This window comes from Embiotoca jacksoni, unplaced genomic scaffold (genome assembly GCF_022577435.1).
Source record: "Embiotoca jacksoni isolate LCO1_2020_lvr unplaced genomic scaffold, fEmbJac1.0.p SCAF_54, whole genome shotgun sequence".
NCBI lineage: Eukaryota > Metazoa > Chordata > Actinopteri > Embiotocidae > Embiotoca > Embiotoca jacksoni.
The window spans coordinates 722,747-744,832 of NW_027185408.1; the positions used below are offsets into that span (position 1 = coordinate 722,747).

Genomic DNA, 22,086 nt, shown 5'->3' on the forward strand with positions numbered 1-22,086 from the left:
ACGAGGTTGATTTCGAGTCCATCTGTTTTTATTCACTTCTTCAAAACGTGCATAAAATCCCCTGATTGGAAAACGTTGACGCTCCACATGAACACAACCTGTTTTTGGAAAGAAGTTTTTTACCGAGCGGTAAACAAAACGGTGACGTCGCCCGTTCGGTTCGCGAACGACCGTTCTGAAGTTCGGCATTTTGGCCGTCGCCATCTTGTTAATTTGAAGCCAGGAGTGACCATATTTGGACGAGCTGGGGGAGGAGCGTCTATGCCCCGCCCACCTGTCACAGAAACCTGACTGCACCAGAGGCCTGTCAATCAAACAGACACGCCTTAATTGCTGCCAATTCGTGACCACCTGCGATTCTACAGTAAATAAAAAAACAACACCTATAGCCCAAATAATATAATAAAATGTAATGCTGAATTTGTCCTTATTGCAAACATACGATGATATCTTTGTGTAATCTATTCGACAATGGTTATTGGTATAACTAATAAACAGGTAGTTTCCATAAAAGTATACATACCACCTTCCCATGCACCTTTTTTTTTTCACAACTCAATGTTTCTGTCCATCACTTATACCAATCTGCTTTATTCCCAAAAGTCACATGGGAAGAGAGCATGCTGGGAAATCTGGCCAATCTGCTTATCAACATCTGTCTCGGTCTATCTTTGTTTATCTGCTGTTTTCCACCCAGATGTGTTGATGCTTCTACAAAAGTTGAAAGCTCCTCTTTCTCTCCGCCGCCTCTCCTGTTTCTGGTTGGATATGTTTTCTGACTTCTGGTAACGGCAGCCGGACGTAACTGAACTGTGAAAGGAGTTAGATCATCAATGCTTTGTTCATATGAAAAATGAGGAAGAAAAACTCAGCATGTCGTGTGTGAATGTTTGAGTGAAACATTGAGTCGGTTTTACAGATTAATCTGCAGATGAATCACAATAATGTAGAAATAAAAGTGCGGTATGAGCGCTGTGGAGGCGACGGGCCTCCTGAACTGGATCATTTGGAAAGTCATGAGGAACCACTCGCAATAATATTCTCTGAAGCGTGACATTTTATTTATTTATTTAATTTTTGGAGCTCTGCGGTGCCCCCGGCCCACCGGGGTGACCGGGACCTCCTGGCCGGGTCAGGTCGCACCTGACCAGGTGGCACCAGCCCTGGTGTCGGACGGTGAGAAGAAGTTCCCTTCAGACGGGGAGCACTGGTGGTTCTGGTCCATCAGCGGGGGGGGGGACCTCCCGGAGAGGATCCAAGCCCGGCTCCGGGGACCAGAAGCACCAGAGCTGGAGCACCAAAAGGCCCGGCTCGTCTCATGTGACCGACATGGAGCCCGGGAGGCTCGGCGGGCGTAAAGGGAAAAACATCGACATCAGAACAAGTGCTGCAGCTGCTGGCATTGGACCTCCTCCTCCTCCTCCTCCTCCTCCTCCATCATCATCATCTCATCACACACCTCCGCCGTTCAGCTACTTTATCCAGCAGCTTCACCCCCAGCGGCAAACCCACAACAACAACAACAACAACAACAACAACCAACAGGGCCGGAGGGAGGTGCGAGGACAGAGCAGCGGAGACCGACAGCACCATGGAGGGACAGGAAGCCTTCTCCTGGTGGGGGACAGCCGAGCGGAGGAGCGCCATCACCAACACCAGCTGAATCACACCGAGGAGGAGGAGGCGGAGGAGGAGCAGCAGCGGATGGATGCGAGCCCAGGATCAGCCACCAACAGCACCACCACCAACCCTCCTCCGAGTGGGACCAGCTCCGAGTTTAATCATTATTATGGGGATGGAAGAGGAGGGCCTTGCTTTGCTCAACATGGCGGACAACAAAGCCCAGGGACTGGGGTAACAGCGGCGCTCTCGGTACTCGGCACCATGGACCAGGTTCAGAACTCCCACGAAGGCTACAACAACAACAGCCCGTACAGCCACTACCCGAACTACCGACCGGGCTACGGGGGCAGCGGGTACGGGGGCATGATGAGCCCTTCGCGGCAGGGGAGCAGCCCGCTGGGCCCGGCCGCCGCGAACCACAGCAAGGCGGCTCCGGCCGCTGCCAGCTCCCCGGCTGGAGGCGGAGGGTTCCAGCGGTTCCCCGGGCAGGGTCAGCAGGGTCAGCAGCAGCAGCACCCGTCGGGCTCCACGCCGACTTTGAACCAGTTATTGACGTCTCCGAGCCCGATGATGCGGGGCTATGGAAGCGGATATTCGGATTATAACCATCCTTCCGCGCAGCAGCAGCCGAGCCTGGTTCTGGCCAAAGACACGGGCTCCCAGTACGGCTCGGCCGCTCACGGCTGGGCGGGACAACAGCGGAGCCACCCGGCCATGAGCCCGGGGAGCACCGTGCAGGGCGGCGGCAGATCGCAGGTGAATATCGGGCGTTTTAAACTCCGGTCCGGTGCTCGTCTGACGGGGCGACATCCGGCTAACCTGCTAGCCGTGATGCTACCTAGCGTCGGCTAGCTGTGTGTGTTTTTTTTAATCGTTTTATTTCCTCATTAAAACAGCGCGAACACACGTGTGGGCATTTCTGGGGACTATTTACCAAACGAAGACCCCTTGTCGGTTAATGATGCGGTTAAAGGAGCGACAAATAACGGACATTACTTCCGTTAAGTCGGTGTTTCCGACCGTGTGTCCAAGGTGACTCCGGTGTTTTTTAGCTGGCTATGCTAAGCTAACATTAGCAGGCCCGAAGAGGCTCGTGTCTCATTGTGACTTTAAACTTTAAACTTCAAACTTTAAACTTTAAACTTCAAACTTTAAACTTTAAACTTTAAACTTCAAACTTCACGCTTTTATGGTGAAATGACAGTTTCGGGACATTCAGCTGCTCCACGTGTGCTAATGACGCGGGTTAAAAGTGACGTGAGGTGTCGCCGGCCGCCAGGTCGCCCTCCTCGGCTTTAGTTCCTCTTCCGCCCCGCTGAACAGAACCTCCTCGTGGAGAGGAGTTACCCGCAGGTGGAGGTGTTCCTCCTCCCCCCTCCTCCCTCCTCCTCTCCCCTCCTCCCCCCTCCACGTGGGTGTGGCTGCTTGCTTGTTCGCCCCGTCACTGTGACCGGCTCCAGCTGGCAGGGAGCCCGTCGTGTCCATCTCCACCGGAGCCCTGACCTTCACACATGCAGATTAGCCACGTGTGCCCACCGGCACAACACTGGAGCAACCCGGGCCGCCGAGGGCCACCAGCACCGGTCAGAGGCGGGTCAGCGGGTCGCCGCTTGTTCCCCCTTTAATTCAGTTCACTTTTATTCATGCACGGACAAATCACAACAGGTTATTTTACAGCATCGTACAGAGAAATTCAACAGTTACCACGTTAAAAAGACTCCCTCGAAACAGGAAGAAAGCTCGGACAGAACCGGGTCGGGTGGTGGTGAGAGCAGAGCAGAGAGAGAAAAGGACAGCATAGAGAATACCAGAATTATGTCACCGCTTCTTATATTCAAGCCTGAAACTAACAACTAGTTTCATTAATCTGCAGAATATCAGAAAACAGTGTGGGGGAAATCTCAATCTAAGTATCTGACACGATAACATGATTAAAATGGGTTGTTTTGGCCCAGAATTTGGAAATCTTCTGGATCATGTGTGCTTGAAGAATGATCAGAATAATCGGTAGTTGGACCGCCGGGATCAATCGCCTGGTCGTATTCGGATCAAAGTCCGCTTTGTGCCCTCTTGGATATCTGGACCGTCTTTCCTCGCCGGGCTCTTACTCGTAGCTTCGGTGTTCTTGGTTGTGACTAAAGTCTGAAAAACCCCGTTCACGTTTTATTTTTATTTTTTGTTATATCTGCGTGTCTTAATATTTGACTTCAGTAGAGCTGCAGCGACTGATGGAAAAATGGGTTCTCCTGAAAATCAACTATTTGGATCGTCGAGTCTTCTTTTACGTCGGTTACTAAAGAGGCCGAATCATCTTTGGTTTGAGCTTCTCAAACACAGTTTTTTACTGTTTTATATCACTAGGCAGAATATTTTGGGGGTTTTAAGTCACTTTGACTTCATAGTCAAAGAATTAAATCCTTGATAAATCTAAATTCTGTCTTAATACGTCCAGAAAGCAGCAACACGTGGGGCATGGCTTCGTTTTCTTGTTCTTCTCTTGATCGACATCATCACTGAGTTCCTCACGTTAACGCTGGTACGTGAACATTTGTGATTTCACCACGATGGACCTGAAACTGGAGCAGACAAAACATCAGATTTTGGGGAACAGAAAATCTTCAACTCGCCTGCTTACAGCCAAGCGTTCCTGAGCCCGTGCAGTGATTTCCTTTACAAAATCAGGGCTGGGTTCTGGAAATCGTCAACAGAGACCCTTTAAATGCTTCAGAAAGTCTTCGGCCGTGAAGCGCTGAGCCGGGCGAGGTGGTCGGGACACCTCGTACCTCGTGACGTTCACAGTTTCAAAGAGGCGGAGCCTTAGTGAGGTTGTTGTTACTTGGTATCCTGGAGGGGACACGCGTCTTTAAATTAGATTATGCACCTGCCGAAGACTCTCAGACTTTTCTGCAGTTTGACTTGTTGAGTCGAGCTTCATCGTCCCGTCACCGACGGCCGAAGCTTCCCTCCCTTCTGTTTACATACCGATTTATTGATCGGGCCTTTTTCCAGCTGCGTCGCCTCGGCAACCCTCCAGACCCGCTCGGCTCGTGCGTTGTTTATTTCCTCTCCTCAGCTGACTTGCTTAGAAACGCGTCGTCCGGAGAAGAGATTTAAAAAAAAAAATAGGACTAAAATCTGCTTCTTTTTTTTTGGAGTAAAATCCATCGTGTTTCTATTTTTAGCCATCTGAGCAGAAACATCTGTTCTCACTGAGTCACTTCTCTCACCTACTATTATGTCAGTGTGTCACGTACAGCGTGAGTGGGAATATTTAATATTCCTCAGACGTAGGTTATTTATCGTAAGTGAAGAACATTTGGGCGTCGTTTTTACCGTGCACGCGAGAAGAGACAAAATGAACGCTGCCCTCTCGTGGTGTTCGCAACATCGCAACTCCCACTTTTTGCTAAGTTGGAGTTGTTAAGTTCTGAGACCGCCGTTGCTAAGTAACGGCTATGTGGGCGGCGACTAGAAGCCAAAAGAGGCTAACAATTTAGCGAGCAGCCGACATTTTATTTCGCAACATGGCTAAGTTACAAAGACAAACTCGACGTGACTAACATTACAATGTATTAGCTTAACATCCGATAAAAAAAAACGAGCTTCCATGACCTCTGACCTTTCTGTATAGACCTCAGCAAACACGTCACATTGTGTTCCGACGTCGTGAATACCACAAGAGGGCGCCGTTCACACGGACTCCTCTCGGGCACACGGTAAATACGACCCTTATTGGAGCCAAGCGTGAATTTTCTGAGCACTTTACGAAGTTTTTCTGCGTTGTTGGTGCGAGCCCGATCTTGAACGTCCTCTTCAGGATCTTGGTGAACCTGCGGTTAAAAACTAAGTTACGAGTAAAAAAAAAAAAAAAAAAAGAAATGGTCTGAATCGTTCATCGTCCAATCGTGTGTCTTCCTCAGGTGCCGTCCATGGACCCGATGGCGATGAAGCGCTCGCAGCTCTACGGAATGAGCAACAACCCGTACTCCCAGCAGCAGGGGGCGCCGTACCCGGGCCAACCCTACGGCTCCCCTTCCCCCCACCGATACCCGATGGCGATGCCCGGCAGAGGCCAGATGGCGATGGGAGCGATGCAGTACCCTCAGCAGCAGGTAGGAGGCGCTGTGACTCTTAACTGACGCCCCATTTTCGTGACGGGATTCACGTCATCGTCCTGGACGGGAATTTAAACTTCTGTGATTTAATGACACACGAGTGGAGAATTAGCACCACCATAGGACATTATTTATTTTGATTATTGGTTGGAGAAGCCGACCCGTTCTGGATTTTTTTTGTGGGCAAATATCGATATTATGTTGTAAAAAATAAATTTAAAAAAAATCTGATATATTTAGGCGGATATTATTTATATTTATACAGTAAATATAATGACATTTCTCACATTTAATCCCTAAAATGTGGTTATTAAGCACTTTTTAGACATGTGACAACGAGCTATAATGTTACAGTTCGTCCACTCGGAGCCCTGAAACACTGAACTTCGCTGGAAATTCAATCATTATTGATAATAAATAACAACAAAAACAAACAGCGTTATTTCATATTGGCACATATCGGCTAACATACACGCCGATATCAGCTGATGTATCCGTCGGGCTGCTGATTCATCTGCAGCGTCACCACCTCGTCGCCATGGACAACAACGGACCCATTGATGCTGTCAGGCCACATGGTTGCAGCAGAGCCGAGCCGGGTCGGGCCGAGTCCGGCCGGGTCGGGCTATTCCTGGTGCAGGATGGGCTCGGGCTATTTTTAGGCTCCACACTGCTGGTTTGGGTCTGATGCTTCTGCTCTGAGCCAACGAGCTGCTTCAGCTTCATCAACTGAGGCGTCACATTCGGGGACAGGCGGCAAGAAGTCTTTACAGAGTCGACATCAAAATAAAATGCTTGGACTTGATTTAGAAATCCAGCATCGAAAACCTGGATGTGATTTTTAACCTTTTAGAATTGACAGTGTTTCTTTTAACTGGGGCAGGTTGTCATATTTTCTCATTTTAAATCAGGAAATTGTTTCTGGATGTTTACCGGTGCCTGTTAGTAACACACTACAACCACCAGAAGGTGGCGGTAATGCTCCTTAAAGCTGTTTGCCAGCTGCCATTAAGCAACAAAAGAAGAACACGTTCCTTCCAAGTGGCAACAAGCAGTGATGTCATCATCCATCAGTGACGTCATCATCCATCAGTGATGTCATCGTTGGTTTGTGAACGTTATGAATCCTCCAGTTCAGATTCTGTCCGTCACCATCTTTGCTACTTCGGAGCGGTTTGGAGCAGGAAGTGACCATATTTGGACGAGCTGGGGGAGGAGCCAGTGGTGGATCTGACTCAATCGAATTGGATAACTGACGCCACTACGTCCCGCCCACCGATAGCTGTAACCTGACTGCACCACAGGCCTGTCAATCAAACAGACACGCCCCTCCACCGAGCTATGTTTGGAGGCTTGGCTGTTTGATTGACAGGCCCGGGGTGCAGTCAGGTTTCTCTGTATTGTGTGGGTGGAGCTCGGTCTGTCAGATCCGCCCCTCTCTACTCCCATGCTCGTCCCAATATGGTCGCTTTTGTCTCCAACTGGACGGCTGACGTCGCGGCGGGCTGCCCCAGATGGGCCCGGGACTCTTCCCTGCCGGTGGGTTTTGGGGTTCGGAGAGTTAAAGGAGCAGTTTGACGTTTTTCCATCAGGGTGTCGGCAGTATTAAAAAACAGTGGTGTTGGTGGTAAAATGTGACTGACAGCAGGTCAGCTCATCCGGACTCGTTTCACATGACTTCCAACTGATTACATTATCGGGAATTGTAGTCACGTTCTCCCTCAAACGTCTCGCAGCAGAATCTGTTTGATGGTCCGACTTAATGAAAAGCTTTTGTTTCCCGGAGCACACGGTGAGATCGCTCCGTCGGTTTACAGTCAGATTAGACTTTCAACAACTTCCTGGAATCATTAAAAGTTGAATTTAACCACATCAAATATTATGATGGGGAAAAAAAAAGTCTCATTCTCATTGCAAACTTGCTTTTATTTTGTAGGAGACACTTCCACCCTGTAGTTCGATAAATAAAAACATCAACAATTGTTAAAAATTATAGTTAAATACAAAACAACAACAACAACAAGCAGCTCATCGCTCCTCAATCCGTCGGGCTGCTTCAGGCTGCAGACGTCAACCTGCTTCCATCTTAAAAAAGAGCTGCGTGAGGCGCTTTTGAGCAAGGCAGCGGCAGATCCTGCAGGGCAGCTCTCACAGATTGCACCGAGGTTGCATCTTATTGCACTTTGTGGCGTTCGCTTTCAGAGGGATAATGATCTGAGGGGTGTGTGTGTGTGTGTGTGTGTGTGTGTGTGTGTGTGTGTGTCAGTAAAACAGAGCTCTCATGATGAACATTATGAGTTTGATAAGCGTTCATTAGTGACACAGAACAGGAAACACTGTGTGCCTGCTTGTAGTATAATAACATACAATAAACTCTATTGAACTGTCAGCTGATACAGTGGGCGGAGCTTCAGCTCAAGTTTTAATGGGAGTCTCCAGGGACCGACTCCCTGCTGGAGCCTCTATTGGACATTAAAAGAACTGCAGGGTTTTGTTTTTTTTAGAGGCTTCACGTGGAGCACAGAAGCGTTCTGCATTGAGCCCGTGCAGTGATTTCCATCAGTGTGGAGATCGTCAACACTCTTGAAAAGGCTTCAGAAAGTCCACGGCGATGAAGCCGCGTGCGTCGCTGCGCTGCGTTCAACGTGAAGGAGTAAAATCAAAAACGCTGACGCTCTCCGTCTCCGTCTCAGATGGGTTCTCAGTTCGCTCAGCAGCAGCAGAACGTGGGCGGTTACTGCCAGCCGGGTCAGCCGCCGTACTTCAGCCCTCCGCAGCAGCAGCCCGCCGCCCCCAGCCAGCCGCCGTACATGCAGCCCCGCCCACTGCCGCAGCAGGTAGGACTCCATGCCTGAATTCACTTCCCGCAGATGTTTTCCCCCAAAAAAAAGCCTTTCGGAGGGAGAAAAGATGTCGGAACGGCTTCGGTATCATGGTTTTGTCTGTCTGTCTCGATGCAGGAGGTGCCGCAGGAGGCTTACGGGGGGCGGGGCCAGTCTGCCGCTATGACTCCTGGGAAACCAAACCACGAGGAGATGAGTCTGAGCCAACAAGAGCGACCGTCCAGCCTGCCGGTAAGTCGGCCTGCGGTGCGGTCAGGTTACAGCTGGGCGGGGCGTAGTGTCGTCAAGCTTTCCAATCAGATCCAGTCAGATCCACCTGTTGGCTCCTCCCACAGCTCGCCCAAACATGGTCACTTCCTGCTCCAAACCGCTCCGAAGTAGCAAGATGGTGACGGACAGAATCTGAACTGGAGGCTTTGTAATGATGAAGGAGATGAGGCTGAACAGCAGTCACACTTAATGGTTTTATTTTGGAAATATTACTAGACAGGACCTTCACAATAAAAGCTTATTTACGCCCCTGAAGCAAAACTAGAACCCCAATAATCCAAATAAAGGATTAAAAAACAATATTCAGTTGGTTTTAATCTGCAGCGGCACCACTAGATGTCAGTAAATTCTCCACGTGGCTCCATTAAATTCAATTTAAAAGGACTTTTTGCAGTTTGACGCTCACAAACTAAATACAAAAGTCGGTTATTTTTTGACATTTTATTTTGAAATCCTTCACTTTATTTCCCGTCTGATTGAGGGAGTGACCTGTGAGCTGTCGTGACGGACAGCTAGAGCTCCTTCATAGAGCAGCTGTTTGTTGTCCATAATGACGGCGTCCTCTGATGATGATGATGATGATGGTGATGATGATCACTATGGTTTTATTTCTCGTATTTCTCCTGATTGACAGGTCACATTGACTCTTTTGAAACAGTAGAACTTTCAGTCTGAATATGTTTCAGTTTTTCAGAGGACGTGCATCTTCATCCTCATCTTCATCCTCATCTTCATCCTCATCCTCCCTCCATCTCTCCACAGTCTGTTTCATCCCCTCGTTTCCTCCGTTGCCGTGCCGCCGTCCTCGTCCTTCCTCTCTCTCTTTCGTCTCCTCGTTCTCTTTCGGAGCCTCCTTTTGAAGTGTGGGGTGCCAATGCAGTTGCCATGGTGACTGCTGGTGGAGTGGAGATGGCTCCGTTTACAGGAAGGAGAAAATGTAAAAATGTAAAAAAAAAATTAAAATCAGCAGAAATCTGCTGCAGCTGAAAACCTCGTCGGTGAGTCGACTTCACGGCCGGAGGCCGACGTCGAAACGTCTCGCTTTACGAAACAAAAATGAACTTCAGGCCTCCTTCAGCATCAAAGGGACGTCGCGTTGTCTTCATTTATAACTTAGAGTGAATGATTGAAGAGAAATATATACGATACTGAAACAAAAAGGCTTCACTTCCACGCTATAAAACAACGACAGTCGTCTGGGAAAGAAGTGATTTAATTAAACAGCACGTCGATGTTTTTACGTAATGGAGGAAAATAAACCGTCAAATAGGATTAAACATTGTGTCTTCGTGAGCCAGTAATAACAGATAGTAGCAAAACTACTATTCTACAATGCTTTTAGGTGCATTACCGCCACCTTCTGACAGGAGCAACGCATTACAACGATAAAAACATCAGTAAAAACAGGTGAAATAAGGAAGAACGATCGTCCGGTATAATAATAGATTTTGTAGATTACAAAAAGATGTGTGCCCCGTCCCGAGTATCACAGCAAAGCGTGTAATACACACGCCCGTTCACGAACAGGAAACATGTCTTTGACGTGACTAGCATCGTCTACACGTGTCAAACGTTTCTAAAGTCGTGTGGTGGCAAGTTTACGTACACGGATCAATAATCAATATATTTCTATCGCTTTAATTAAATAAATGCAACAATATTATTCTATTTTCAATTGTTGTTTTGGTTTCAACTTAAAAAGTGTTCCTGCAAAAGTTTCACAATAAAAGCTTCTTTTTTTGAAGAAATAAAGGGTTTCTGTCTGCTGAAACTCTAAAGGGCTTTTATTTTGAAACAGACACGTAACGCAGTAATTTTGACAGAGCAAACGGGAGCGGATCAAAACGAAACGCCACAAACATCCCACAATGCAACACTTCAGTAGAAAACCATGCTACTAATTATTACCATTACTACCATTATTGTGAAATTATTGATCACTGATTGATCTGTGGGTCTAAAACTGAAGTGGGTCCTCACAAAGATAGAAGAACAAGAACACACACACACTCACACAGTGATTCACGCACTCTGACGAGCCAGCAGAAATATTTGAATTTCAAAACAACAGCCTCTGACTAACAGAGGAGGAGGAGAGGAGGAGGAGGAGGAGGACAGAATGAAAAAGTGAGGAAGATGAGGAGACCAGAGAGAAAGGAGGAAGAAAAGAGGAGGTGGAAGCAGGAGCACAGATGTGAGAGGAAGTTGAGGAGAGGAAGAGGAAGGTTGAGCAAGGCCTCAGCTCACTCTTTATAATTAGAAGTGTGTGTGTGTGTGGGGGGGGGGGGGGCGGCAGCTGATTGGTCGAGCTGTTGGCAAGGGGCGGAGGGAGGGAGGATGGGTTGGTGCGCTGTGATTGGCTGGCTCAAGGCCCAGGGGCAGATGGGAGATTTGAGCGCAGTGCTTCACTTCTTCTACTCTTTCATTTCCTCCTTCCTGTCGTCTCCTTTTGCTTGTCCTCTTCCTCTTCTTGCTCTCTAACTGTGCTCCTCCTCTTCTTGCTCTCTAACTGTGCTCCTCCTCTTCTTCTTCTTCAACTGTGCTCCTCCTCTTCTTCTTTAACTCTCCTCTTTTCTCTCCTTGCGTCCTTCCTCCTCGTCTTCCTGTTTCGATCTTCGTCAGAGTACGAACTGTCAGTCAGACACTTCGGTGCTCGTCTTCCTCTCCGAGGTCCGGTCTGATGTTCTGTTCGTACAGAGCTGCAGAACTTCCACCCGGTTCTGTTTGGTTCTGGTTCGGCCCGTCCAACTGGAAATGAAATTTTTTTTAAAAACCGCCACATAAACTGAAACAAAGAATGAGAATCGGTGAAAAGTGTTTTATTCAGTCTTCAAAACATTTACTGTAAAAATGAACCACGCAGGGAGGAAGTGACAAACACATTATAATCCGTTTACCTCCATTTATTTAAGAGAAGCTGCAAATTCTGTCGTCGTAGAAACCGTTAAATCTTCGAGGTGAAAAACGTTGAATCAGTTTTTCAGAAGTCTCAAAAAATTTGGATCTCAAAATTATTGAAAAACTTTGTTTTTCTATTACAGACGAGTTTTGTTTTATTGTCGACATTAAAACCTCAGAAATGTAAAATCTACGAGTTGAACTTTCTGTATTGAGACGAAGTTATTAGAGGATCGTAGAATCGGTACCAGAACCGCGACGGATCGATCAGCTGATTGCCGTTTGTGTTCCAGGATCTGTCCGGCTCCATCGACGACCTGCCGACCGGCACCGAGGCGGCGGTGAGTTCGGGGGCGTCGGGATCCGGCAGCGCTCAGGGCGACCAGGGGACTCCGACCCGCTCCCCGTTCTCCCCCCACGTCTCGCCCCGCCTCCCCCCGTTAGCTCGCGCCGGGCCCTCCCCCTCCCCGTCGCCGTCCCCCGCCGGGTCGCGATCGGGGCCGATGTCCCCCGCCGCCGGCGGACCAGGTAGGACGATGATGTCGCCGTGTTGCCACGGAGACCGCCACAGCTGGACTCCTGGTCGGCAGCGTTAACTCTCTGCGTGTCTCTGGTCCGTCTCAGGCTCTCAGCTGACCCCTCAGGTCTCCGGTCCCGGACCAGATGTTGGACCTCACTCCTCCCAGTCGGCCATGACTCAGGACAGAGGTATGACATCACCAGTATGATTCGTCTCGTAGGTCGTGATAACATTTCCTGTTTGGTCTAGTGCTAAGGCTAACAGTTTCCCCCTGTTTCCAGTCATTGTGCTGAGTTAGGCTAACAGTTTCCCCCTGTTTCCAGTCTTTGTGCTAAGCTAACGTTGTCCTGGATCTCAGACCTTCTCCTCTGCCCTCTCCAGGTTTCCCTCCCTCCCTGCAGCGCAGCACCCCGGCAGCCCAGTTCGGCTCCCAGCAGTCTGCCCCCTCGATGGCCCCTCAGCCGGCGCCGGGGGGGCCCGTCCACCACAGCTCCTACCAGCAGGGCAGTCACTCCTACGGCCAGTACGGCCCCCCAGGTACGACCGTCCAGAGGAGTTTTAAACCAACGCACTTCCTGTCTGCCGTCTCTTTCATCTCGTGCCTCGTCTCCTCCTCCTCCTCCTCCTCAGGTAACTACCCTCGGCCCCCCCACTACGGCGGGGCCCCCAGCGCCAACTACAGCGGACCCGGTCCGGGCTCCGGCCTGGCCAACAGCCTGGGCTTGAACGCCAGCAGTCCCATGCACGGTCAGGGCCCGTCCACCCCGGCGGGTCGCGGCCCGGGGCCCGGCGCCGGGGGCCGGCCTTACCCCACCGGAGGCGGCACCATGGCCCCCACCTCCCCTGGCATGCCACAGCCCGCTGGGCAGGGCATGGGGCCTCTGGGGCCCAACGCCAGCTGCAAACCACCCGAGGTCGGCCCCAACGCCGGGCCGAGTGCCAACTCCTCGTCCTCGACCGGCGCTCAGAGCAGGTGAGCAGGTCGTCGTCACGGAGACAATTGCAGGAAGATACTCGACACCCCCGTGCAGCGCCCCCTGCTGTGCCGACGCCGGCGTGTGAAACAAGTTGCTCATGAACCAAAACTTAAATCTGTTTTAGACAGAATTAGTAACAACTTTTATCAGGGGCAACAAAAAGTTCAGAGTTTCTTCCTGTTGAATCATTTCGAGGGTCTCAGGTGACGATTTCCTCCCCCAAAAAAACAGCCTTGATTTTTGTAGTGGAAATCACTGCATGGGCTCAGAAACACTTCTGTAAGCAGACGTGTTGGAAGATTTTGTGTTTCAGGTTCACGGTGACATCACAAATGTTCTTGTACCAGCGGTCACAAAAACGCTCTGAACACTTCCTGATGACGGTCGTTGCTTCCTGCCGCTCCGGGTGCATCGCTGCGCTGCGTTCAACAGGAACAGACTCTGAACAAATATGTAAAAAAAAAACAGCAAAACGCCGTGGTCAGTTTTCAGGGATGTTTTTTTTGGTTGATGACGGTCTCCACCTCCACCACCTCCTCCGTCTCTCCAGGCCTCCCTTCGCCCGTTCACCCGTCTACCACAACCAGTCCTGGCTCGGGGGTCGACCCGCCCTCTCTCCCACCCTTCGCCCCTCCCACCCTCAGCACCACCACCACCCTCCTCATCCTCACCCTCCTCCTCTCCACTCCCAGCAGGGCACCGGTGCTCACACTCCCCCTGAGCATTATGGGTAGGTTCCACTCAGAGAGAGGGGTCGTGGGACGTTTTTACTAACCCGGACGCCTTCCTGTCCTCTGATTGGACGGCTGCTGCTGCTGCTGACTCAGCTTTTTTTTTTTTTTTTTTTTTTTTTTTCCGCAGCTGCCTGAAGCTGAAACTAACAGAAGTGTTTCCGTCACGTTTTCCATCTCGCTCTGTCCTCTTCTTCTTGTGCTGCGGTTTCATTGGAGCGACGGAGGATTCAGGACAGATCCTGGACACTGACGCTTCACTGCTGCTCCTCTTCCTCATGTCTCAATAATAAATCTTCTTCTTCTGTGGTTTCCAGGCAGGGCAGCTACCCGGGGCTGGCACCGATGGGGGTGATGGGCCCCGGAGGTCCTTACAGCCAGCAGCCGGGCGGTAACTCCGGGAGGACGACGCCGCAGGGACCCCCCTACAGCGGCCCCTCGGCGGGTAGGACCGCAGATCCGACACCTGTCGACCGTTTCCGGGTTTTGCGGCCGTCGTTTTGCTCCGTCACCGTTATCTTTTTTTCTTTTTTTTTCAGGCGCCATGATGATGCCGGCGGACGGGACGGGCCCCCACGGGGACGCCAAGCAAAGGGTGGAGCTCAGCAAAGAGGGCGTCGGCCCCGCCAGCGACTCGCCCAAACCCAAGGTCGGTCTCCTCCGTCTCTTGTCGACCAATCACAGAGCTCGGCCGCGCCCGTCGGGACCCCCAAACAAACGGAGATTCACGTCGACACGTCTGGATTCCCTCGCGCGTCTTCCTCGTTGGCGTCTCTTCGGTATTGATGAGCGTGTTTCCAGCAGCGAGGTGTTCGTCGCACCCGTCAGCGGTTCAATCTGAGCTCGGCTGGAAGTGTTTTTTCTTCTCGTTTTCCCGCTCTCGGCTCGGCAGCGGCCGAGTTGTGAAAGCTCGTCGCCTCCCGCTCGTCATCTGAACGCGAGGAGTCGGCCTCAATCGCCGCCGCCGTGCATCCGTTCGGTGTTTGCTTTGACTCGCTGCCGTCTGTCGAGGAGTCCCAGCAGCTCGACGCCGCTAATTTAGTTCGGTTTGACACTTCGACTGTCACAGAAACTTCAAAATAGATGTGAGGCGACGGGAGATGTGGAAAACTTTAAAGACCCGGTTGTTAAATTTCACTTGTTTCCCGGATAACAAGAGTCGGAGGTGAAAAGCTGTTTGTTCGGCTTTTGATCAGATGAAGTGTCACTCAAGGCAGCCGAAGCGCTTCAGTACGAACGCGTGGAGTCGCTGACGTTCATCACAGCTCCTAAATCCTCAATTAATACGTGTTGAAATGAAGGAACGTTTAGATAAAGGATGCGTTATCCAGATTATACATTAATATCCAGGTTATTGATCATTTTTTACGTGAATATTAAAAAGCATTTTTTTTGCGGGAGACCTGGTGGAGACGGGCAGCGTCCTGATGTTTGACCTGGACTGTGTCCTCTGCAGAAGCCCAGCGTGGCCACCATGACCAACGAGAAGATCACACGGCTGTACGAGATGGGCTCGGAGCCGGAGAGGAGGCCGTGGGTCGACCGCTACCTGTCCTTCATGGACGAGAGGGGGACGCCCGTCCCCAACCTGCCCGCCGTCGGCCGGAAGCCGCTGGACCTTTGCGGACTCTACCTGACCGTGCGGGAGATCGGAGGACTGGCCATGGTGAGACTTCATCATTAATCCCTGAGGGCAGATCGGTTCGTGGCCGTTCAGGCCGTGGAGGGATTTGTGTCCGTCAACGTGTCCGTCAACGTGTCCGTCCTCTTTCTCAGGTGAACAAGAACAAGAAGTGGCGGGAGCTGTCGTCGCTGTTGAACGTGGGGACGTCCAGCAGCTCGGCCAGCTCTCTGAAGAAGCAGTACATCCAGTATCTGTTCGCCTACGAGTGCAAGGTGGAGCGAGGGGAGGAGCCTCCGCCGGAGACCACGGGGCCCGCCGGAGACGCCAAGAAACCTCCGTCGCTCCAGGCCAAGATCCAGCCGCCCTCCCCAGGTAGGAAACGGTGACACCAGAACGACTCCTGGAGATCATTCCACTTTGAGTTGATGCTTTTTGAACAGGAGTCTATTGGAGCCAGAGCGTCTTTTTTTTTCTTTTCTTTTTTGGAGCCAGCCCCTAGTGGCCCTCAGTGGTATTACACTTGAAGCTACGTGCACTCCTATTTACAGTCGGTGTGCGTCGCTCTTGTGCTCAGCAGGTTTTCTGTCTGGTCTGTATCTCCGCAGCCAATTCGGGCTCCTTGCAGGGCCCCAACACCCCTCAGTCCAGCAGCAGCAGCAGCTCCCTGACCGAGGCCCCCGGGGACCTGAAGCCCCCGACCCCCGCCTCCACCCCGCACAGCCAGATGGGCCCCCAGCCGGGAAACAGGTAAGGGGAGGCGGGGAGGACCTTTAAACTTCAAACGGGAGGTTTTCCTACTCGTCTGAACGTCGGGTCCGGTGTGGTTTCCCTCTCAGGATCTTGGTGAGCGTCCAGGACCCGTTTTCTGAAGGCGGCGACCCGGCCTTCCACAGCAAGCGAGGCCCGGGACCCGGCGGCGCCCCCTACCAGCAGGCAGGAGGTCCAACAGACCCTCCTGTGAGGATTCAGTATGAAGCCAACAAAGACCCGTACGGAGGACCGAGGAAGGGTGAGGACGGGGACATTTAACACTTGTAGCTGATGAATCTTTTGTTGGATACTTTAGTTTTAGTTCACGAGCAGCTTGTTCACATGGAAACAAACTGCAGACGCCGACATTCACAGTTCTCGACGCTGGTGTCCTGGTGTCCTGGTCTCCAGTGTCTTCTGTCTCCGTAATGCAGGACCAGTTTCCAGCATTGTAAAGGAGCTTTAGTGCGTTCAAGCCTCTAGTCGCAGTCATGAATGCTCTGCTGCCCCCTGGTGGTCCAAACCAAAACCATCGACCTCATTACAGACAGAGCTGCATTTATATGACATCCACATTACATCACCGCAGAGCAGCGTTTCCTCCTTCCAGGCACTTCAATCTTATTTATTAGTGAAAACCAATAAAACAAATCATGAAATAAAATAAATTCAGTCATTTTTTAATTTGCATTATTCCTTGTTTTGCTTCTGTTCAGGTCCGGGGCCCGGCGAGGCCTTCGGTCCCGGTCAGATGCCCAGCGGTGCCATGCAGGAGTTGTACCCTCGTGGGCCGCCCTCGGGGCCCCTGACAGTGATGGGACCCCGACCCCAGTACCCCTACGGCCCCGGATACGAGCGGAGGTCGGATCCCTTTTCCTTTGAGATTTCTCCAGATTCTCTGAATCTTTTAAGGGTTTTAAATATCGTAGATGATGAAACCCTCAAATTTGTTTTGTGTTTGTCTCCTGCAGGCCGGATCATGTGATGGGTCCAGAGGGAGGCATGGCGCCCCCCGGAGGTCAGAACAGCATGGGTCCGTCTGGAAACGAGGCCGGCATGTATCCCGGCAACAGATACCCCCACCAGAGGTGAGCGGTGTTTAACCCGCCGTTTCTGAAACTGATTGATGGCGTGTTAATAAACGCTGACTCGTGCGTCTTCTGTTCAGACACGGACACGACGGTTACGGGCAGCAGTATCCTCACGGCGTGGCCTACACTTCCCATCAGCCCCTGTACCCTCAGCAGCAGGTGAGCGCTCGGACTCTTCGTCGCTGCGGGATGAAGAGCAGCTTCGATGAGATTAATGTGTGAATCCTGACGGACAGTTTCCTGTTCGAATGCAGTTTTATTCATGTAGTTCAGTGTGATGAGTGAAACGTGGACAGAAACGTACACCTCCCCCGACCCCCCCCCCCCGATCCCCCGATAAGACGGACCACAGGCCGTATCCATGGCAACACTCACCGCCACAGACAGGACGAGGTGTGTTTGGGGACGTGAGGTCCTGGTTGTGACGGGGGTCTGTGTGTCTGCAGGGCTACAAGCGTGTGATGGAGGGGATGTATCCGCCGGCGAAGCGTCACGAGGGCGAGGCCTTCGGCGTGCAGCAGTTCGGCTCGCAGCAGCCCGACGTGTTCGGGCCCTACGGGGGGGGAGGCGGGGGCTACGTGGGCCCCGAGCGCCGGCCCGTCCAGGGCCAGTACCCGTATCCGTACAGCCGAGACTGCCAGGGGCCCCCGCAGCACGGCATGATGGGCTCGGGGCCGCCGGCGGCGTCTGGGGGTCCCGGGGAGGGTCCGCAGGCCAACATGTGGCACCCCAGGACAGATATAGGCTTCACGTACAGCCGGCAGGGCCAGGGGCCCCCCTACCCCGGCATGGGCCGAGGGGACGACCAGGAGGGCAGGGCCCCCCAGGACAACCAGTGGCCCCCCGGTCACCTGAGCCAGCGCCAGCCTCCCTATCCGTCGCCCTCCTCCTCCTCCTCCATGCCCCCCCTGCCTTCCAGACAGCCCCCCTCCTCCTTCCAGGCCACGCCCACCGTCCCTAATCATGTGACCCGTTCTCACAGCCCCTCCTCTTCCTTCCCCCGGCCCCTGGGGGGCTCTCTGTCCCCGAACAGCGCCCCCTACCTGCCCTCCATCAAGAAGCCGGGTGCCCCGCCCTCTCAGGGCCTCCCCCTCGTCCATAGGGAGGTCAGCTTCCCCCCCAGCTCTGTGGAGGCCACGCCCCCTAAATTGAAACCACGACGACGATTGACTGCCAAGGACACAGGTCAGACCGAAACCCCCCCCCCCCTCCACACGCACACACACACACACACACACACACACACACACACACTGTTTCTCTCTTACTGATTGGTCGCCGTCTTCATTCTGTGATTTCATTCGTCAGGAACCCCGGATGCGTGGCGGGTGATGATGTCACTGAAGTCCGGCCTATTAGCAGAGAGCACCTGGGCGCTGGACACCATCAACATCCAGCTGTATGACGACAGCTCGGTGGGATCGTTCAGCCTCACGCAGGTCAGACGTGTTCTCAGAGTCATGTGATGAACACGCAACAGTTACTGTGACCTCAGGAAATGACAAATCTCCTCTCCTCTCCTCTCCTCTCCTCTCCTCTCCTCTCCTCTCCTCTCCTCCTCTTGCAGCTGCCGGGTTTCCTGGAGCTCATCGTGGAGATTTACCGCCGCTGCCTCATCCAGATTTTCGGGATCCTGGAGGAGTACGAGGTGGGATCTGAGGGCCAGAAGACCCTGCTGGGACCCCTCCCCGAGGAGGAGGAGGAGGAGGAGGAGGAAGAGGAGCCGCCAGCTGCCGCCTCTGAAACCGACGGCCAGTCGACGGAAGAGCAGAGGAGGTCGGAGGAGACTTCACCGCCGCTCACGGCTCCTGAGGACGAGACGGAAGACGGCAAACCTGCCGTCAAGGTGGAGGTGAAGGAGGAGCACAGGGAGCAGGCGGAGCCCCGCCCCCGACAGGCCAGCAAGTACGACAAGCTGCCAATCAGGGTGGAGGAGAAGGGGGAGGAGTGGGAGGAGGTGGAGGAGCGCTGGGCCAAACTCAGCCGACCCAACGGCTTCATTAGCGGCCTCCTGCACTGGGAGGCCGGAGGAGGCGACTCCACTGAGCACATCCAGACACACTTCGAGCCCCGGATGGGAGGCTCCACCCCCGAGAGAGGGAGGAGAGAGGGGGGAGGAGGGGGTCCAGAGAAGGAGACTGGTAAGGAGGAGGAGGAAGACAGTGTGGAGAGAAATCTGCCAGAAGGAACCCCGCAGGAGACGCAGGAAAAAGAGCAAGGTAAAGAGAGGGGGGAGGGGTAGGGGGAGAGGGAGGGGTCAAAGGTCGGGAGTAAATCACTTTGAATTAATAATTGATCCCAGTAACAGATAGTGTGCTGAGTGTTGTAGTAGCGCCGGTTCACCACCAGGAGGCCGGTTATCGTCCCTCTGACTTTGTTCCCCTTGTGTTCTGCCAACAGGCTGCGTGTCAGAGGTCGGAGGTCAGAGGTCGCCGGCTCGGAGTCCCATCAGCCAGCAGGAGGACGAGCCTCGCTGCTGGGACGAGGCGCCGCTGTCCACGGCCGAGTCCTGGCAGGACTCGCTGGCCAAACGCTGCGTCTGCGTGTCCAACATCGTGCGCAGCCTGTCCTTCGTCCCCGGCAACGACGCCGTCCTGTCGCGGCACCCGGGCCTGGTGCTGATCCTGGGCCGGCTGGTGCTGCTGCACCACCACCACCCCCGCCGGAGACGGACGCGCCCCGCCTACCAGCGGGAGGAGGAGCGAGGTCTGGCCTGCAGCCGGGACGAGTGGTGGTGGGACTGCCTGGCGGCGCTGCGGGAGAACACGCTGGTGACGCTGGCCAACGTGTCGGGCCGGCTGGACCTGTCGCTCTACCCCGAGAACATCTGCCTGCCGGTCCTGGACGGGCTGCTGCACTGGATGGTGTGCCCGTCCGCCGAGGCCCAGGACCCGTTCCCCTCGGCGGGCGGCGGCTCCGCCCTCAGCCCCCAGCGGCTGGTTCTGGAGTGTCTGTGCAAGCTGAGCATCCAGGACCGCAACGTGGACCTGCTGCTCGCCACGCCGCCGTTCGGCCGGCAGCGGCAGCTCTTCTCCACGCTGGTGCGCCTGGTGGGCGAGAGGCGGAGCCCGGTGTGCCGGGAGATGGCGGTGGCCGTCCTGTCCAACCTGGCGCAGGGCGACCCGGCGGCGGCGAGGGCCGTCGCCCTGCACAAGGGCAGCGTGGCGACGCTGATCGGCTTCCTGGAGGACAGCGTGGCCGCCGCTCAGCACCAGCAGAACCCGCTCGGCGCCGCCGCCGCACCGCCGGAGCCGCCCAGCGTCAACATGATGTGCCGCGCCGCCAAGGCGCTGCTGGCCATGGCGAAGGTGGAGGACAACCGGACGGAGTTCGTCCTGCACGAGAGCCGGCTGCTGGACATCTCGCTGTCGGCCGCCCTCGGCTCCTCCGTCGCCGCCATCATGTGCGAAGTTCTGTTCAAGATCGGACGCTCGTGACGCAAGCGGCGAAACTGGCTCCTATTATATTTTTATTTAAAGAACAGAAAGCAAATGTTTTTACGTACAAATGAATATATATAGAATATATATAAAGCTCCTCGGCTCCATCCGCAAATGTTTATTTGGGATTTTTAAGTAATTTGAATACAAAAATATTTAATAATAATGTATTTTTGATTTTTTAATTCTTTTGTCAGTTTGTTTTGTTTTAACCAAAGTGTGACGGTGGGAAGCGCTCGGGTTCTGGCTCTCTTCGGTGTTTCTAAACGGGGCGGGGGAGGGGCGGGGGAGGGGTTAGTTAGATGTGGGCGGGGTCAGCGTTATTTAAATAGCGACATGTTGTAGATAAGCCTTTCTTTGATCACGTGGTGTGACGGAGGAAACACTGATGTTCAGTCATGTACTTTGTTCTGGTGCAATAAGTTTGTTTTTGGGCGTTTTGGGTTGTTTTTTTTTTAAATGTGAATTTTTGGACCATCAGTATTTTTTGCCGAACCACAGCAGTATCGGGGGGAGGGGGGGGCACTTTGTTTTTTAAGGACTTTTTGTCTCCGCCAATCAAACCCAAATTTCCCTCCACTGTCATCATCATCATCCTCCTGTAAATAGACGATGTACCTTTGCGGTCCAGCAGGTGGCGCCGTGACTCATCATTTATAATCAAAACTCACCTGAACATTCAGTTTCTCTCCAAACAGCAAGAACATTTGTTTTTTTTTCTGTAATTAAGGAGAAAAAAAAAAAAAGTTTCAGGACGTTTTACGGGATGCGATCTGGGAGAGGGTGCGTTTGATTTGAGAGACTGCATGTGCAGGATGTCACGGGGTGGGCGGGGCTTGGACTTCTCATGTTGCTAACCGACGCCACGACTTCTCAAAACGATTATAAGAAATGTAAAGAGAGGGAGAGAAAAAAACAAAAAAAAGAAAATGTCTACGCGGAGAAGATCTCCCGTCCGGTCGGACGGACGTTGTTTCTTCGGCTCTTTATATGTTTCACGACATGTTCAAGAAATAAACGTACATGAACTCTGGTTGAGCACTGTGAACGCATCTCCGTCTGGTTTTTACGAGATCAACGGTTGATTTTGATTTTACAGGGAAGTCTTCGGAGGTCAGAGGAAGAGCTGGCGCCCCCTTGAGGAAGAGCTGGCGCCCCCCTGAGGAAGAGCTGGCGCCCCCTTGAGGAAGAGCTGGCGCCCCCT

At 52.7% G+C, this 22,086-nt stretch overlaps 1 protein-coding gene across 3 annotated transcripts; it reads left to right on the plus strand.

The window, feature by feature from the left end:
• Positions 1-1,067: 1,067 nt before the first annotated feature.
• Positions 1,068-21,930, plus strand: arid1b (AT-rich interactive domain 1B). 3 transcript variants are annotated; one of them, XM_069172487.1, is made up of 22 exons: positions 1,068-2,379; positions 5,544-5,735; positions 8,432-8,575; positions 8,699-8,812; positions 12,043-12,277; positions 12,374-12,457; positions 12,651-12,806; positions 12,900-13,242; positions 13,797-13,976; positions 14,295-14,422; positions 14,517-14,626; positions 15,434-15,643; positions 15,754-15,973; positions 16,207-16,348; positions 16,438-16,610; positions 17,068-17,212; positions 17,323-17,439; positions 17,520-17,601; positions 17,889-18,627; positions 18,751-18,881; positions 19,010-19,661; positions 19,843-21,930. In XM_069172487.1, exons 1-22 carry the CDS (start codon positions 1,330-1,332, stop codon positions 20,877-20,879), a joined length of 6,384 nt encoding a protein of 2,127 aa, XP_069028588.1. In that variant the 5' UTR covers positions 1,068-1,329; the 3' UTR covers positions 20,880-21,930. The 3 variants fall into 3 exon arrangements, with proteins under 3 accessions (XP_069028588.1, XP_069028590.1, XP_069028589.1); XM_069172488.1 differs by lacking the exon at positions 13,797-13,976 and having other exon boundaries at positions 1,070-2,379; XM_069172489.1 differs by lacking the exons at positions 8,432-8,575; positions 8,699-8,812.
• Positions 21,931-22,086: the final 156 nt, after the last annotated feature.

Excerpts from the sequence above, each read along its gene's own strand:
- arid1b (XM_069172487.1), top strand. The coding sequence starts at position 1,330 with ATGGAGCCCGGGAGGCTCGGCGGGCGTAAAGGGAAAAACATCGACATC. Across the intron at positions 18,882-19,009 it reads GATCGTTCAGCCTCACGCAG|CTGCCGGGTTTCCTGGAGCT; the intron begins GTCAGACGTGTT and ends CTCCTCTTGCAG. Across the intron at positions 19,662-19,842 it reads GACGCAGGAAAAAGAGCAAG|GCTGCGTGTCAGAGGTCGGA; the intron begins GTAAAGAGAGGG and ends TTCTGCCAACAG.